The sequence below is a fragment of the Pseudochaenichthys georgianus genome, chromosome 16, assembly GCF_902827115.2.
Source record: "Pseudochaenichthys georgianus chromosome 16, fPseGeo1.2, whole genome shotgun sequence".
Taxonomy (NCBI): domain Eukaryota; kingdom Metazoa; phylum Chordata; class Actinopteri; order Perciformes; family Channichthyidae; genus Pseudochaenichthys; species Pseudochaenichthys georgianus.
The window spans coordinates 36028292-36044279 of NC_047518.2; the positions used below are offsets into that span (position 1 = coordinate 36028292).

Here is a 15988-nt window from a genome sequence, read left to right on the forward strand (position 1 = left end):
ACATTTGTAAGACAGACAAAAATAAAAAACAAGATAAAAAACGATGCGGCAAAGAGCTCTCAAAACACCCATTTTCACAACCAATAAATAACACAAATGAACAATACTACATGAAAGTGTCTTACATCTTCAGTTCCACCTAAATCACAAATATAAATCCATATAAAACAGCCTTTTCCTTTTAGGGAAGCCACCAAATACCTATGATGGTGTCTATGTGTCTAGTCTAACTGAATGTAACTGTGAATATATCTTTGCCAAATAAATAGTTGGTTCATCAAATGATCTATTCCAACTGCTTATTAATGACACACATATTGCACTTCATTCAGGTTACCATATGACTCAGTGAAACTGTGAGTCTTCATCAGTACTTCATATGATAAAAGCTAGGTTTTAAATATGTTAGACCTTTTTGAAATAATTGAAATAATTGCAATTTCGCAGGATCACATTGCTAACACACAAATGCCAATTCAGCTGACAAAAAAAGAAAAGTAAATGTCTTGTTGGTTTACTCAGCAAGCATGGGAATGAGTGACATTTATAGAAGCCCACATGTTCCCAATTTAGATTCTCCGATTCATCTTCAATTCCACCCACAGCTACCAGTTTCAAACCGGTGGGCAGGTGAGACAGACAGAGAGGGCAAGCTAAATGGCAGAAGCCTTTCTGAGTTGCACTCATCTTCCTGCATTGACTCAGCAGAGCCTATTCCCCCGGCCACATGAAACACTTGTCAGCCTGTGGCTTTACAGTGTCCTGCCCACAGTCTTTAAAGAGGAACCTGAATCATGACTCAAAATGCAAGGTCTGAGAGAGAAACATGTTTTAGTGGCTCTTTTGGCATAGGGAAATTAAGATTAAATACTTTTTTGTTGAATAAAATCCTTTACTCATGCCTAATGGGAATGTCGCAGCACTTTTTAAACTCTGTCATTTAAAATCTCTCTGTTAAATATAATCCCAGAAGTCACATTGATGTTGTTTTTCAATATGCTCCTAAAATGATAACGAAAGCAGTCTTGCAAACATTTAGGGTAAAACCGTTTTCTAGAGAGTTTAGGATGACTGGCATGAGCTCTGGTTTCTGTTTGTTTTGCTGAGTCCTCAGGGCACGTAGTGTTTCTCATCTCTCCTTTGCCAAGACCATTAGGAAGCCCTCACCAGAATCAATTGAGGGTAATGTCTCAGCTTGTTTTGCCTGCATGGTATGCACCATGTTTGTGTGTGGCTGGGAGTGCAGCAGACAGTCTCAGCAATCTGCAGGCAGACTGCACACAAATCTGTTGCTATAGCAATTCTCATTTATATCCGTACTGGAGCTAAAATAGTTTAATTCATTTATTACCATCAACAATTTTGCTTTTATTGTTCTGGTTTGGTGGTTTAAGGTGCAATTGATTATATTGGCCTTTATTTACATATTTGTAGTTTCAGTGAATCGTAAACTCCTAACGTAAGTTCATTTAAAAAACAAAAACGTTTTGGTGCATTTATTTCTAAAGAACAGCATGATGACTGATACTAACATTCTCTGTATCAACTGTGTAGTGAGTTTGACTCGCATCCAGTGCATTATGTTTAGATATCAGACAGCTCCTCCTGCTGTTACTTATTTGTACTACAACAAGCTATTACAAGTTTCATGCCATTTCTAACACTCTATTGCATCAGTGCCAAATCCGCTGATATAGTTCATACAATGATGCCAAACACTTGTTCATTTTCGTCACCTTTTTATTAAAAAACATATATCGCACATACAACAATATATCAACGGTAGTAATATGCATTTTCCTATTTTTTAGAAAATTATACATTCAAATAAATAAAGTATGCAACAAACATATTTACATATTAGATGGTTACATATATTGTATTACTCTATATGATAATGATGTACTCATCAATGAGCACATCTCCAGGCTCAATGAGAGAGACATGTCAGGGTAGTAAAATGTTAAGTTGCTCCTCTCAGACTGTTTTAAGGTAGTACAGTGCGATTCATGAAAATATATCTTATGAAAACAAAGATTTGAGGGAATTGAATCACACTAGAAAGAGTACTTGGGTTTCCTCTGATAACCCCACAATCATCACATAATAACTTATATCCTAGTTTTCCCATTAGAACTCCCAAATCAACTAAAACTGAGATAACATTCAAAATAAATGATATTGCTTGAAATGAAAGGAATGTGTGTTTTGAACAGCAGTCTGACTGCTTTCTAAAACGCATCATGACATTAGACACATATGTTTTGCTATAACCACGTACACATGTTCAACACGCAATGCACTGATCATTTGATGACCAATGGGAACACCTGCTGACATCTGCATTTTAGAAACACCCCAAGAAGGAGGTCTTCTCTCTGCATGTGAGGTGTAAACAGTATGCAGGTAGACAGAAGGCTTGTCCACAGTAAAGACTGTTGACGATGCATTAAGCCTCACCCCTTGAGCATTGCCGCCAGGATGACCATGTCACAGCCCGTCCATCATGGCCAGAAGGTCGTCTCCTTTGCTGCTGACGATGGGAGATTGATCTCCTGACTCCGAAAACTCCCCCATGATCTTGGCCAGCTCTGCACTGGCCTGCTGGTCCTGAAAGACAATGTAATCCACCAATCAGAGGGCTTGAGTGGTCATCATAAGGACTTAAACCTCATTCAAGTAAATCCTGTTGGACTGGCCAAGCCTCACATCTCTGATCGTTGACGGAATAACCCAAAGCCTATCATTGAGATAAGCAACTTTTGGAGCAGATTCTACTCATGTGACCTTCTTACTAACGGTGCAAACCAGCCTAGTGCTGAGGCTGACACGTTGAATCAATGCAGACTACATTTGTCCAACTTCCTCCTGACTGCTTTTCTGTTTTGTTTTGTTTGCCTACCCTCCCTCCCAAATGTAAAGCATCTTTGGGTTCAAGAAAAGCGCCATAGAAATATAATTTATTATTATTACATATTGGCCACAATTTGCTTGTCGCAGACAAACATATTAGATCTGAGATAAAAACCCTTGAGTCAATGTTTTTCTTAGACAGGTCCCATATGTTATTACTATGTCTTTAAACATGGTTACTTAAATGTTGCCAAAAACTAAATTGCACTTTTTGGACACCTTGAAGACCAGTCTCAGATGTGAGGAGAGCAGTATCCAACCAGGGAAGCAGACATTCAAACGGAACAAAAACTGAAGTGATAGAATGGACACAAGAGATAAAGAGGCTCTAATATCTCAGGCCCAACCAAGCTCCTTTCCTAGCCGGACGTAAACAAACCTGACGTCACTCACTGCGTCTCCGCCTGTCGACCACAGACCTCCCCAACTAGAGTAATCTTGTAATCAATACGTCTGAGAAAACTAGTTGCTGTCACTAAATGTGCATTCCAGCTTAAATGTTCACTACACAAATCCTGGACATCCAATGATTTCATCCTTAAAGAAACACTTAGTGAGGAAGGATGCTTTACCTGTGTTGCTTGGATCTTTATGACTCCATATGAAAGCTCATCTGGTCTTGATATAAATGCCTCTCTGTGAATGAATAAAAAAGAGTCACAACGTTAGTTTCGAGTTATTATAAAAGTTTAGGTCAACACATTGAAGGTACATACACAAATAAGGGGACTCACTCTTCTTCCTCATCTGTGGCAAAGAGGTTGACTCTGAAGCCGTTGTCTGCATTTCCTGGTTTCTGAACTTCTAACCCTCCCATTAACCTGGCCAACAGATTCAGCTCCTCTTTGGCCAGAGGGTTGGGAGCCATGTTGACCTGTACACACAATGGCTTGTTCACTCAGTGTATTCACGGTGAAACTGCTGTCTACAAGACCCTGCTGCTGATGATTATGCACCATAAGGCAGAGTCACTTTTGATGTGCTGAGGACATGTGAGGAGACAACGTCCGAACCTGTCTTAAAATGTACATCTTGTGCATGAAATCAGTGAACAATGTGAGCATTCATAAAATAAGGAATGTTTAAAGTGAAGCTGTTCACCTTTGCGTGCTGAGCAGAATTTGTAGACGTTCCTGACATGAGTGTTTCCACTGGGCGGCTTACACTGTACCTAAATGATGAAAAAGTGAGAATTAACATTTAGCACAACATGGCTTTATACCAGTGCTTCTCAAAGTGTGGTCCGTGAGCGCCCCCTATTGGTCCGTGAGTATATTGGTAACATTTCACATTTTAAATGTATTTAAGTTTTCCGCACTCTCGCGGGAATATCTCCGCAATGGAGGGAGCTTAAGTTTCACTTTCGATTGCATGATATAGCCCAAATAAACACCTTCATCACACATGTTGGCCACTTGTTTGTACCATTTTCAGGCGATTTGTAAAAAACGATGTGTTTTTGGATATTTGTGGAGTTAGGTGGTCCGCAAGTGTTTTTTTATTGGTTAAGTGGTCCTTGGTATGAAAAAGTTTGAGAAACACTGCTTTATACTCTTAAAGGTGGGGTAGGTAAGAATGGAGAAACCAGCTCGAGTGCGCTAGAATTTGAAAGTACACAACCGGAAAAAATCTGCCCCTTCCTTCAGACTTCCTTACAGAGCCCCTCCTCCAACACACACGAACGCACACTTGACCAATGAGGGCACCAGATAAGTTTGTGCACGAGATGGAAGGCTGACAGGCAGGTAGGCCATCCAGTTACTTTAGCCGGCTCAGATGATTGGTCGTACTTTTTATAGCGCTACGGCTTCCACAGATTACATTTTTTTAAATGTATTTATTGTCAAAGCACTTCAGATATTCATTGCTATCGGGATGTTAAGAGCATTCCATGGAATATAGCAAAAAGTGTATTTTAAGTGAATTACCTACCCCACCTTTAACTCAACATTTATTTAGGTTTTTCACACCGTAATGTAATGAAATGACAAAACTATTAGTTCGACATTTAGATTTCTTAGACTTCTTATCTCAATACCTGGGCCAGAGAAATAATCATCAATCTACTGCCATTGAATAAATCAAGTGCCATGCAGCTGTGTTCCTGTACATTCGTTATACTTTGCAGCTTCTTACATGTTTGTTCCTAGTTTGGTGACCCTGTCTCCAAATATCTCGAATGATCCCTCCCGGATAGCAGCATTATAGTTTCCTCCATTACTGAACTGCAGCCTGGACACCTCTTTACCGGTACAGCTAAACATCCTGGAATAAACAGATACAAAAACACAACATATCACGATTTCATTCAATCTCTACGCACAGACATTTCGGTAACATTTTCTGTGAACACTAAGGAAGTCCTCCAGACCGCTTTTGCTTTGAATAATTGAACACTGTTGAATCTCGGATGTTCTACATGTGAGCCAGTTTCCTCAATGTATACATTTTTTCCATGTTTAATTTAATTTATAAGCACAAATTAAGTATTTGACATAAAACGCATAGATTGTGCAGAAGAGGTAAGAAAGCCCCGGGAGTAAACCATCCCATCTAGAATGTATAATTCATCTTAACATTATGGATTGTTGTTATCTTAACATAAATTAAAATAAGAATACATTTTGGAGCAAAGAAGGACTGATTAAAAGTAATCGCAGAGCTTCAGCCGGCAGACTACAAAACAACTAGTAAAGCTAGAAATGTAGGTGTAGTGATGGACTCAGTCACATTACAACAGTTATTAAGTCTGCATACCATCACCTGAAGAACATATCAAGGATTAAACAACTAATGGATTTAGAAAAGCTTGCCCATGCTTTTATCTGCAGTAGACTCGACTACTGCAATAGTGTATTCACAGGGCTGACAAACAAATCCATTAGAAAGCTGCAGCTGATTCAGAACGCTGCTGCTCGAGTCCTCACTAAAACAGTGGATCACATCAGTCCGGTTCTGAAATCTTTACACTGGCTTCCAGTCGGCTAAATAATTGATTTGAAGGTACTATTGCTGTTTTTTAAATCACAAAATGGTTTAGGACCAAAGTATATTCTTCTATATAATTATGAACCATCAAGGTGCCAAACCATCCCAGGTCTTCTGGGACGGGTCTGCTATCGGTTCCGAGAGTAAGAACAAAACATGGAAAAGCAGCGTTTAGCTATTATGCCCCGACAATCTGGAACAAACTGCCCGAATCGTGCATGTCTGCAGAAACTCTTATTATTTTCAAATTGAGACTGAAAACATATCTTTTTGTCGCTGCTTTTAATTGAGCTGCTCATATTCGTACTGCAGTATGCCTTTTATACGTGTATTGTATACCTGTTGTGTTTATTTTATTATCTTTGCTTTTTAATGCCTGTTGTAAAATGCCATTATATAATGTGTTTTTACTTATTCTTAAAATGTCTTTTAATTGATTTTGTAAAGCACTTTGAATTGTCGCGTGCTGAAAGGTGCTATATAAATAAACTTGCCTTGCCTTACATGAAATAGTTCAAGTGATTTGATCCAAGGTAAATATACCTCACTTCTAAAATTAGAAAGTAAATGCCTTTTAAACCAAACCTCTGTAATGCTATTAGCTGCAGATAGGTTCACTTAAGATTACAGCGTGTTGGTAAGATCAGAAAGCATGAGAGACCACAAGGCATTAAAGATCATTCCACCTGTTTCATCTCTACCAATCCATAGAGTGAAGATGGTCTGGGTCTGCGTGAAAACAGATGTGTACAGATGTACCTTATCAAGCCAGGGACTTGTGTTCCATAAGGCACAGGACCACTGGTGGGAAGCACAAAGCGACCGTTGGAGTTCTGCACTTTATCCTTCAGGAAAATAGACACCTGGCATGGGAGGAAACAAAGAAACAGGCTCGTGAGGAAGATCAAAACAAAAGACAACACAAGATAATCCCATATAATCTCATCTGATGATTTCAAATGGGCCAACGTAACAGACTTACTCTTATATGCATGTCTTGGAAGAAGATAAGGAGAGTTTGTCTGATCAGCTGGAATTCCCCACTAGACAAGTTCGTATAGATCTAGAAAATACACAAATAAAAATGACTTGAAAATAATGTTGTGCTGCTGAGATTTGACATAGCATGTGCATCACATTGCTGTGTATTTGAAATGATGACAGTATAATGCACCACCTGCATCCGTGACCATATTGAATCAGGAGAGTAGATCAAAAGGTCGGCTTCAATTAAAATGCTTTTATTTACTTGAATTTGATGATGTTGTGTTTTTTTTTGCTTTATAGGATTGGTCTGATATATGGACATTCCCATCATGTGATGCGCGTTTCATTTTCTTGGTCACATCAATTGTCATGGCAGTTTTGAAACCCTGTGCGTTGATACATTGCAAGTTATCGCTTTTTGTTTCGTGTTACTAAAGTGTAAGGGGAGTTCTGTACTCGCCACCTGACTGCATGTCTTAACTACAAACAACAACAAACATCACTATTTTACAACTGAAGTTATTTGTGTTTTATAGCTCAGTTTGAAGGCCTTTTGTGTCCACCCTCCTATTCAATTAAATCTAGTTAATATCCAACCACAGCCACACAAACCTGTATGAGTTGTTGGTACGTCTCATCAACCTGGGTGAGAATGCAGGGAATGTCTTTCACAAACTCTTTGATTGCATCCATGTGGTTGAAGGAGACGAGGAGGATGTCCTTAGGTCGGGGACAGAGGAGCACCTGGTACTTGAAAGCCATGGTCATCAAGTCATAGAGCTGAGGAGGGGGAGCCACGTACAGAATATGAATCTGTCTGCACCTCAGGATTAATGTTGTGGTTCTTTGCTCAAGGGCAACACAATATGTACACACTTGTATAATCACGAAGCATTGATTGATGTGTATATTTATCTTATAAAGATGTGAATTATGTTCATCTTAATTACTAATCTAGTGTGTATACTAAGAAGGCTGCAGAACAGACTGACATCACTGTGCAGATGATGAGAGATTATGATTAATGTTTGGTTAAGCCAAGTGTACTCAAGAAAGCATTCAAATGAGAAAAAGGGGGAACACAACAATTGCACATCTGCAAGATATAACACAGTATGCACATGTACAGGATGACTTACCTTGTCCATGCTCGCTTGATTGAGTCTCATTATTGAGGCGTGGGCGAGCCGGTCGAACACCGTCCGCAGGGCCTTTTTGGAGTAGAGCTCCTGGGGCTTAAAAAGCTCGTCTAGGAACTTTTTGTTGAACATGGTGCTGATGATGTCATTCATAACTAGTTAAGACAACAGTAGAACAGACAAGTCCGCACATTGTTAAGTGAGGTTAGACACAAGTACTTATCACACTGTTAGCTCAGAATTTGGCAGCACTATATGTTAGCATAAAACCCTTTTTCCAAAGCCTAACAGCAGCCCTAATAAAGCAGAAGCGGGAAAAGCCAACTGCATATTTCCTAGTTGGAAGAGGGGCGTTAGCAAGCTAGATTTCTTCTGTGTTCACACTTCAGAAAAATGTGATTTGTCATGTCCAGCAATCTCTGTTGCAATGAGCAGGAGTGATGACAAGCTGTTTTGGCTCAAGGGAGAAGTAAATACACGTAATTAATTACCAAAGTTGGGCTATGAAGTATTTTCTGTAGTGCTACTTACCCAGGAAGTAAGGAAGCTAAAGTTCAACTACGAAACAAAAGCTGTAAAAAATAAAACACTGCTCTCAGATTAGAGACAGTCATTACAATATGAGCTTCTTTATATATGCAGAATAAACAATGCACTTGTTTTTTATTTATTTATTGATAATCAAAAATGTGCAGTAATTATAAATAATTCCCTTCCTCATAATGTGAATTAAACAATTACAGTTATGACCAGGAAGTAGGGTTGCAAAATTCCGGGAATTTTCAAAGATGGAAACTTTCCATGGGAATTAACGGGGATGTTAGAGCCAGTATTTAGATTTGATAAGAAAGGCCACCTAATTGTGACGTCTGTAGTCAACGCACTATAAAGGACTACAATTCCCACGGCGCCTGTGCTAAAGCCACAGTGATGGGCAACCTGTTGAGAGACGCCGTCGAGGAACAGTTTTTAACGGTACTCGTACCGTACGCGTACATACAGATCGTACAAGTACCCTTTAAGTTATGAAGTTATAAGCATTATCAAGAAAGAAAGAATACCTAAGTTGTTTGTTATTTTATTTCAGTTTTGCCTATTTCTTTTGAATATTGTAAAGGCCTATTTTCTTTGTTGCATGTGCAAAAGTTTGTTATTTTACTTTGAGCAAACACATCGCAACATCTTCTAAACCATCGGAGGCCAAGCAACACTTCAAACTGTGCGTAATTTAAAGGAAATAAACGAGTTAGAACTGTCTGTTTAAGGCGTCTAGTGGCTTGATGGAAAGACAAGGAAGGAAGCCACGACAGGGGATAAACTGGGAATTTTCAAAATTGAAGGTTGGCTCTTCATAGGGAAGTTAAATATAGTTGGGGAAAGTATATTTTAGCATAATCTTGGCTAAAACAAACAGATGCCATTCAAGTACACTTGAATATCCATGCCATAGCAATTTGCTTACTGCATGGCTATTGAGAACACACAAAGGTTCGCAACAGGCTCACAAATGTGAGAGTGGAAAAACGGGTTGGCATTCGGGCAAACCTAAGGCTCAGAGCCTGACACAGAGCCATCCTCAACAAGGCTGGACAGTGACACTGAAGAGGAAGAGGAAGAGTTGGATGTTGATGAGGCCCAGGAAGAGCTCTTTTCGTTTAACATTTTGAATGGGACTTTGTGGGGATTTTTGGATGGGGGGTGCATTTGTGTTCATTTTTTAAAACATTCCTGTTTTCGTTCTTCAATCAAACAAATAATTGTTCAATTAAATAATTAAAACTTGTTCTCTTCTACTTATAAAAACATAAATAAAAAAAAATCTGTTGAAATGTCATGTTTTTTGTTTAATTTTGCATAGAATATTTCCAAAATTCCCCAGCTTAATTTCCCATGGAAACTTTCTGGAAATGTACCGGAAACTTTGCGCCCCTTTGCAACCCTACCAGGAAGTGAGCATTTGAGTGACCTTACAGGATGTACCTGGGTGCAAAGACAACTGCAGTGCATCTGTTGTCTGTTTTCCAAGTCCGATTGTTTATTCAGCGTGCTGCTTCAGTCTAGGCCCAAGCAAAGTAAAGAGCTACTAATGCATCAATGCGAGATTATGCCAAAGCTCTGTATTATACCTTTCCTTCTGTCATCCTCTGTCCAGCCTGGGAAGTTTATGATTTAAAAAAAGATAGAGATAAATGAAAGAATGTTTGGAAAACCAGATTGTTGAATGACAAGAGACTAAAGGCTGTTGTTTACTACTTTGGAATGCATCCTTAAATGATATATAGCAGAACAGATAGTGCAGTTTCACATTAGTTGAAAATGAAGTATTACAACTATTTGTTCTGAATTCCTAATTACAGTGCCCCATGCAACAGTCACTGTTTTCTATGTGATTTATGATTTTATCAAAATCTTCAAAATAGTTTACCAGCTATTCAATTTGACATGAATATACTGCATCTACTTGGTCACTTGCAACATTTAACTTATTGTATTTTATTTGACATATAGTTAACTTCTTCTGCATTACTGACACATTGGTCTTGCAACATCATATTGCAGAATTTTATTTCTACTACTTTGCACTATTTTCATTGTCTTTGTTATTGTTTTATGTCTTATATTGTGTTGCATTGTTGGAGGAGCCTGGGACTTAAAGCCTTTGCATGTTGACTTACTAATGTTAACTCTTACATTTGCTTTATCGTGGCTTACAAAGCCACGATATTCTGAATTCAGTAACGGTAAACAGACTGACATGAATGTACCGTTATCGCCATGGTAACACTAAGGTGTTACTGCAGGGTGACATTAGTGTTGTTAGCTTGCTAAGCTAGCTACCTTTCTTAGCTTTGTCAGCAGGGATATTCTGAGCGCGAAGCCGCTGGTCCAGGATGTACAGCATTTCCCCGCCGAGATTGATGAATAGCAGAGGCAGAGTTCTTGAAGACATGGTGGTATTTGGACGCTTCAATCTCCCTGGAAAACGTAGAAAGCTAGCAGTTTTAGCTAGCTCAGATGCTACTGGTAGTAGGGTCTGTTTAGTAAAGCTTCTTCTGGTTGCCAGGCCACGAAGCAAACAGCCAATCAGCGCGTTGTGCGTTATGACGTACGAGTGAAGGGGCGGGATCAATCGGATGTGAAATGTTTAGGGGAATTAAATGGGCCATTTTATTCAGTCATATAATCTCTAAATCACTAATATAATGTTTGTTGTTTTCCCGATGGATTTTAAGCTTTCTCGTGGTTTTTCAAAAAAGTATTCCAAATCTGTATGGCCTTAAAGTTGGGTATTTGTTGTAGTACTCCAACTATTGTAGTGGGGTGATTACTAAGTGCAAGTATAACTAAGAAAATAAACCACGGTGATCAAAGCACCCTGAAGCAGAACAATTAGGGGGAGGATAGGTAACAGTTATTTTTGTACAAAACGTCCTTATTCCCATTTTCAAAACTGAACACAATGCTGCTGAACTTGCAGATCTATGTTGGGGTCAATAATGTGAGCAGCAAGTCTGTACTTTTTGTTTCCCTTAACATTTACGGTTTCAGTTCACACTGAGTTCAATACATCAGTTGGTTGAAGTAGGTTCACAATGAGACATGTGTGCGAATGGAAGAAATAGTTATAGTATTATTTCCTGAGATTATTTATGAAGAATGAAATCATTGGGACTCCCTCAGGCTAAACACTTTTTTTCTGAAGATTTATATTAGCTTTTAATAATCCCAGTTTCAGAAGATGTTCAATCGGCACATTCCATACACACCCAAATAATCTATACCGGTTTGAAAATGTCATGAAATCTTTTTAGCTGAATACATTTTAAAACATGGCTGATTTTTAAAACCCTGTTTGGTGGTACAGTGTAGATTACATTCTACTCCACACCACATGTCTAAACTAAAAACAACAGAAAAGGTCACTATAGTATATCGTTTCTGCTCATTTGATCTCCTTTTTGGTATACTTTGCAAAGTTTAACCTCTCTTGCGTTCAACCTCTTCTTAAATTAGACCTATTTCACATCCAACCAGAAACTCAGAGGGTTTCCTGCCATAGTCAAAGAGCTGTGAAGAGGGACACACATGGTAGCTATGGCTGTATAACGAACAGCAGAGGGAGCCACAATCAGAAACAAGCAGTTTTTAGGACATTAAACTGTCTGCACTTCAGAATGACTGTAGTTGTTCCATGCTTAAGGGCTAATATCTAATATATACGTAGGCTACTTGTTGTATAATAACAGGAGTGCTTGATGTGCAGATGTATCTGATGAAGATACTGAAGCATGTTTGACTCTATAAGACACCAAAACGGACTTTTGCAATTTGTAATCGATGTGTGGTTAAGCCCTATGTTCTGAAGTAAAACGTATCTGATGAAGGAGGAACAGAACAATTCCACATGCACATGATAAAACACAGCATGCACAAAGGTCTGTTAACCCTTATGTTGTGTTCGGGTCTCCCGTGACCCGTTTCAAGTTAAATGATATAATAATACGCTCTAGTTTTTTGTATCGGGACAAGGCTTCATGATATCCTCCACAACAGCTATATAAACACTACAAAACTGATTTTCACAATTTTAGCCAAGTCTGAAGGTCTCTACAAAAAAAGTGTCTAATTTGGTGTTCAGGTCTGAAGACCCAGCATAATTGTTGTGGGTCACTCGAGGTCAAATTTGGCCCAATCAAGGTTCATCTTTGACTTTAGACACCCCTCCCCCCCCCCTTCATCAACAGTAACAATATTTTTGCAATATTTCGCAACATACACCTGGTCTCCCCTCCCTCTGCCCCCCACGGGAACTCCACCTTTCTCAAAGAATATGTACACTAACACTTGAACCTGAACACACACATGCACGTGTGTAATATGTGGTGTAATGTGTTTTGGGGCCATAGAATACAATTACAACAGGATTGTACGGTTATAAATGCATAATAAGTTAGTTAAGATGTAGTTAAAACAATATTGGATGATAGTCATTTATTTGTTGTGTTTTGGACTGAACGCCGCGAACGCCATGAACGATAACAGCTTTCGAACACAACACAACGGTTAAAGCAATATTGAATATTTAGTGGATTTTGAGCTTGTGAAATACTGACAACTTTCACCAAATGAAGCCAGTGAGAGTCTTGTAATGAGGAAAAGAGTTAGGAAATAACTCTGTGCAATAATCACAACTAAGACCTGTGATGGGTGTGTCAAGTCCACCATATTTCATAGTGTCACAATGTTAACTGTATGGTCAAAATCCACAAATGTTACAAAAACAATGGTTAAGGAAGGGTTTGTCTTCATCGAAAACAAGACAATCCATGTTTTTGATCAAACAATGTTGTACAAAATGTTCCATGCTTGAATGTAATGAATCATGTTGTGAGTGATTGAATAACGCAGTTTATTTACAGCAATGCAGATCAGTATACAGGCACTTACACAGTTAGACAGGCACATAAGGCATGTAGTGGCAATTTCTTACGTTACCTATAAATATGGTAAAACCAAATGCTTCTAAAAGCATTGTCTAACAACAATACCATTTCCTGATATGTGCTGTTTTCTCTGCATACTCTAATGAACTCCTGCAGACTATCCTATACTCTGTGAGACCTGTGTCTTTGAATATTCAAATAAATAACCAGACAACTCTGTTTGTTTCACCATTTATTGTCGATCATTCTGACCTGTGTATCTCCACAGTATTGACTAGGTCTAAGATTTCCGTAACAGGCATAAGGCCCAGATTTGCATAATTCATTAGCTCAATTCTCTGCATGAAAAAGCCAGGATACAGCAATTACAAGACATTACTTTCACAATAGCTGAACATCATTAATCACCAGAAAATACTGTTTAGTGGACCAGAATCGTTTTTATGTCTTCTCGAGATTACACTTCTCCATTCCTGATGCGGATTTCACGCGCCATCCTGCACACCTCACAGAGTCCGCAGCAAAAGGTCATCAAGGCATCGTTGATTATTGTTCCCTGTGGTGAGAAGATTGCAACAAAATCACAACACGGAACCAAAACCCACTGTGAGGAAATGCACCACTGTTCAGTTTTCTCAATTGAAGGAAACACCTAACATTTCCTAAATGAATGCAATCTCTGTCTTTCATCAGAGCTATTGAAATGCAGTCTTCATACAGCACCACCCAAAATACAACGGTGTTATTTGAGTTTGTAATTCAATAACATAAGTAACTGACCTCTATGCCATAAGTGAGTCTCATGTGAGTCCTCATGGCTGTTGAGCCTCCTGGCAGACAACCCAAACAGCAGTTTTCTCCATACTTATGAGCAGTGTAGCAGCTCAAGGCAATTGGACAGCAGCAACCAATAGCACCTGCACAAAGATGGGTATTTCAGTGTGAGTTTTTAAAAAGAAAAAACATGAAAGTGTGCCTTTAGTGTATAGAGAAAAATGTATAATGTCAGATTTCTTAAGTGGTACTCACAGACTAACAAGTCGCTGAAGCAGGAGCAGAGGCCGGTGCTCCACTCCCCCGTTTGGACGTTCGTCCCGTAGCTGCCTGCAGCCGGTTGGGTGACCACTGGGCTTGACATGTTGGATTACTGGACCTGCTTGTTGTTTCCAATAAAGCTATCTAAAAGTTAAATGAAACACTTAGCACTGGATAGCATGATAGTTTGTGTTGCAGGATGAAAAGCTATGGGAGAATGTATCTTAATAACACTTTCCATGTAAATCTACAACTGTTTCTATACTTTTTTTTACATATACAGTACTGCAATGCCAAGCCTTTTCAGTAAAGGACATCTCATGCTGAAAGGAATAATTCAGAGCTATGACTAAATATATTCTTAAGCTCTTCGTTGGAGCATAACTGAAGAAAGAGTTCATGCATTATTCACACTCAATAGCTTAATCAGAATTCATGATTTCCCTGCAAAGCATATTATGTATCAACAAACATTTAATAGAGATATTTCTCTATTAACACCGAATGAGACTTAATATTGTTGACTTTTTGCCATTTTCACACTTATTAATTGAAAGATGATGGCTTTAAGTGAGAAATACAAATATTCTCATAACAGTAACTCTAACTATATACAAACGGCCGTGAAAATGAATGTGTTACTTTAAGAACAGTTCATAAGTTATCTTGTTTCAGTGCCGTCAGCATGAGTTTATCATGATTGCACGAAAGTAAAACATTTAAAAGATATTGAACTATGTTTTATTAACAAATTAATCTTAAGTGAATAAATAGTGAATTCTTAAGTTAATAATCTCCTGCGAGAGGAGAAAAGCTGTCACTTACCAGAAGATTCGGTCGGTGTGCTCTCAGTCTGATCAGGCTGACAAGCTGCACACCGCACACAGGAAGCAGTGACGAGCTCGAGCTGTGAAATGCTGGTTTGTCAAATCAAAAGGCTGTTTCTGAGGATGACAAAGATCTGCAGACAAACTAAGACTATTAGAACTGCTGCTTTGCTTTGAGGCTGATGGTCTGTATATTCACAGATATCTACAGATCACTGGAACATGTATCTTTTAGGGAGTGAAGGCTTCTAATGAAATACTTTCCCAATCTCACATTAGATCAACTCAGTTTAGAGAATTCATGCAGTTATCAGAATTTCACGCCATCATATAACAACCACAAATGCATCACGTCTGTGTTGTCATACAACTTGAGGTTTAATCTACGCACTGTGTCACTACTGAGTTTCACAGGATGTGAACCAGTACAAAACTATGTTAAGCTAAAAAAAACGTGCCTTCAGATTGACTAAAACCCTATAAGGGAATCAATCAAAAATGTTAATATCGAGGTCCCCGTTATATGCACAGAGAGCTGCTCTTGTTAGTATTCCAAGACATAGATGTAACATAATTTGATTTAAAGGGACAATGGAGAATCCATACAGCGCAGTCATCAGGTAGTGATGCTATCTCTGAAATTAAAAATGTTTTC

The 15988-nt window shown here is 38.7% G+C and overlaps 2 protein-coding genes across 4 annotated transcripts; both read right to left on the reverse strand.

Annotated features, from left to right (window-relative positions):
• Positions 1–1719: 1719 nt before the first annotated feature.
• oscp1b (organic solute carrier partner 1b) lies at positions 1720–11084 on the reverse strand. Of its 3 annotated transcripts, XM_034101519.2 has the most exons (11): positions 10866–11084; positions 10154–10180; positions 8028–8182; positions 7501–7668; positions 6884–6964; positions 6661–6764; positions 5050–5178; positions 4015–4084; positions 3648–3787; positions 3486–3549; positions 1720–2610 (listed from the first exon to the last, which is right to left on the reverse strand). In XM_034101519.2, exons 1-11 carry the CDS (start codon positions 10975–10977, stop codon positions 2491–2493), a joined length of 1170 nt encoding a protein of 389 aa, XP_033957410.1. In that variant the 5' UTR covers positions 10978–11084; the 3' UTR covers positions 1720–2490. The 3 variants fall into 3 exon arrangements, with proteins under 3 accessions (XP_033957410.1, XP_033957411.1, XP_033957409.1); XM_034101520.2 differs by lacking the exon at positions 10154–10180 and having other exon boundaries at positions 10866–11063; XM_034101518.2 differs by lacking the exon at positions 10154–10180 and having other exon boundaries at positions 8028–8163; positions 10866–10947.
• A 2606-nt stretch (positions 11085–13690) lies between these two features.
• Positions 13691–15440, reverse strand: LOC117461044 (cornifelin-like). Its single transcript, XM_034102722.2, has 4 exons — positions 15332–15440; positions 14501–14650; positions 14252–14388; positions 13691–14027 (listed from the first exon to the last, which is right to left on the reverse strand). The coding sequence occupies exons 2-4, from the start codon at positions 14607–14609 to the stop codon at positions 13929–13931; spliced, it is 345 nt and encodes a 114-aa protein (XP_033958613.1). The 5' UTR covers positions 14610–14650; positions 15332–15440; the 3' UTR covers positions 13691–13928.
• Between the last annotated feature and the right edge of the window lie 548 nt (positions 15441–15988).

What these genes read in the sequence shown, in the direction of transcription:
- LOC117461044 (XM_034102722.2), bottom strand. Translation starts at nt 14,609, where the DNA reads ATGTCAAGCCCAGTGGTCACCCAACCGGCTGCAGGCAGCTACGGGACG. An exon ending in CTTCAGCGACTTGTTAGTCT is followed by an intron (nt 14,389 to 14,500) that starts GTGAGTACCACT and finishes ATCTTTGTGCAG; the next exon opens with GTGCTATTGGTTGCTGCTGT. An exon ending in GACTCACTTATGGCATAGAG is followed by an intron (nt 14,028 to 14,251) that starts GTCAGTTACTTA and finishes TTCTCACCACAG; the next exon opens with GGAACAATAATCAACGATGC.
- oscp1b (XM_034101519.2), bottom strand. Translation starts at nt 10,977, where the DNA reads ATGTCTTCAAGAACTCTGCCTCTGCTATTCATCAATCTCGGCGGGGAA. An exon ending in ACCAAACTAGGAACAAACAT is followed by an intron (nt 4,085 to 5,049) that starts GTAAGAAGCTGC and finishes TTCATCATTTAG; the next exon opens with GTACAGTGTAAGCCGCCCAG. An exon ending in ATTCTGCTCAGCACGCAAAG is followed by an intron (nt 3,788 to 4,014) that starts GTGAACAGCTTC and finishes TTGTGTGTACAG; the next exon opens with GTCAACATGGCTCCCAACCC.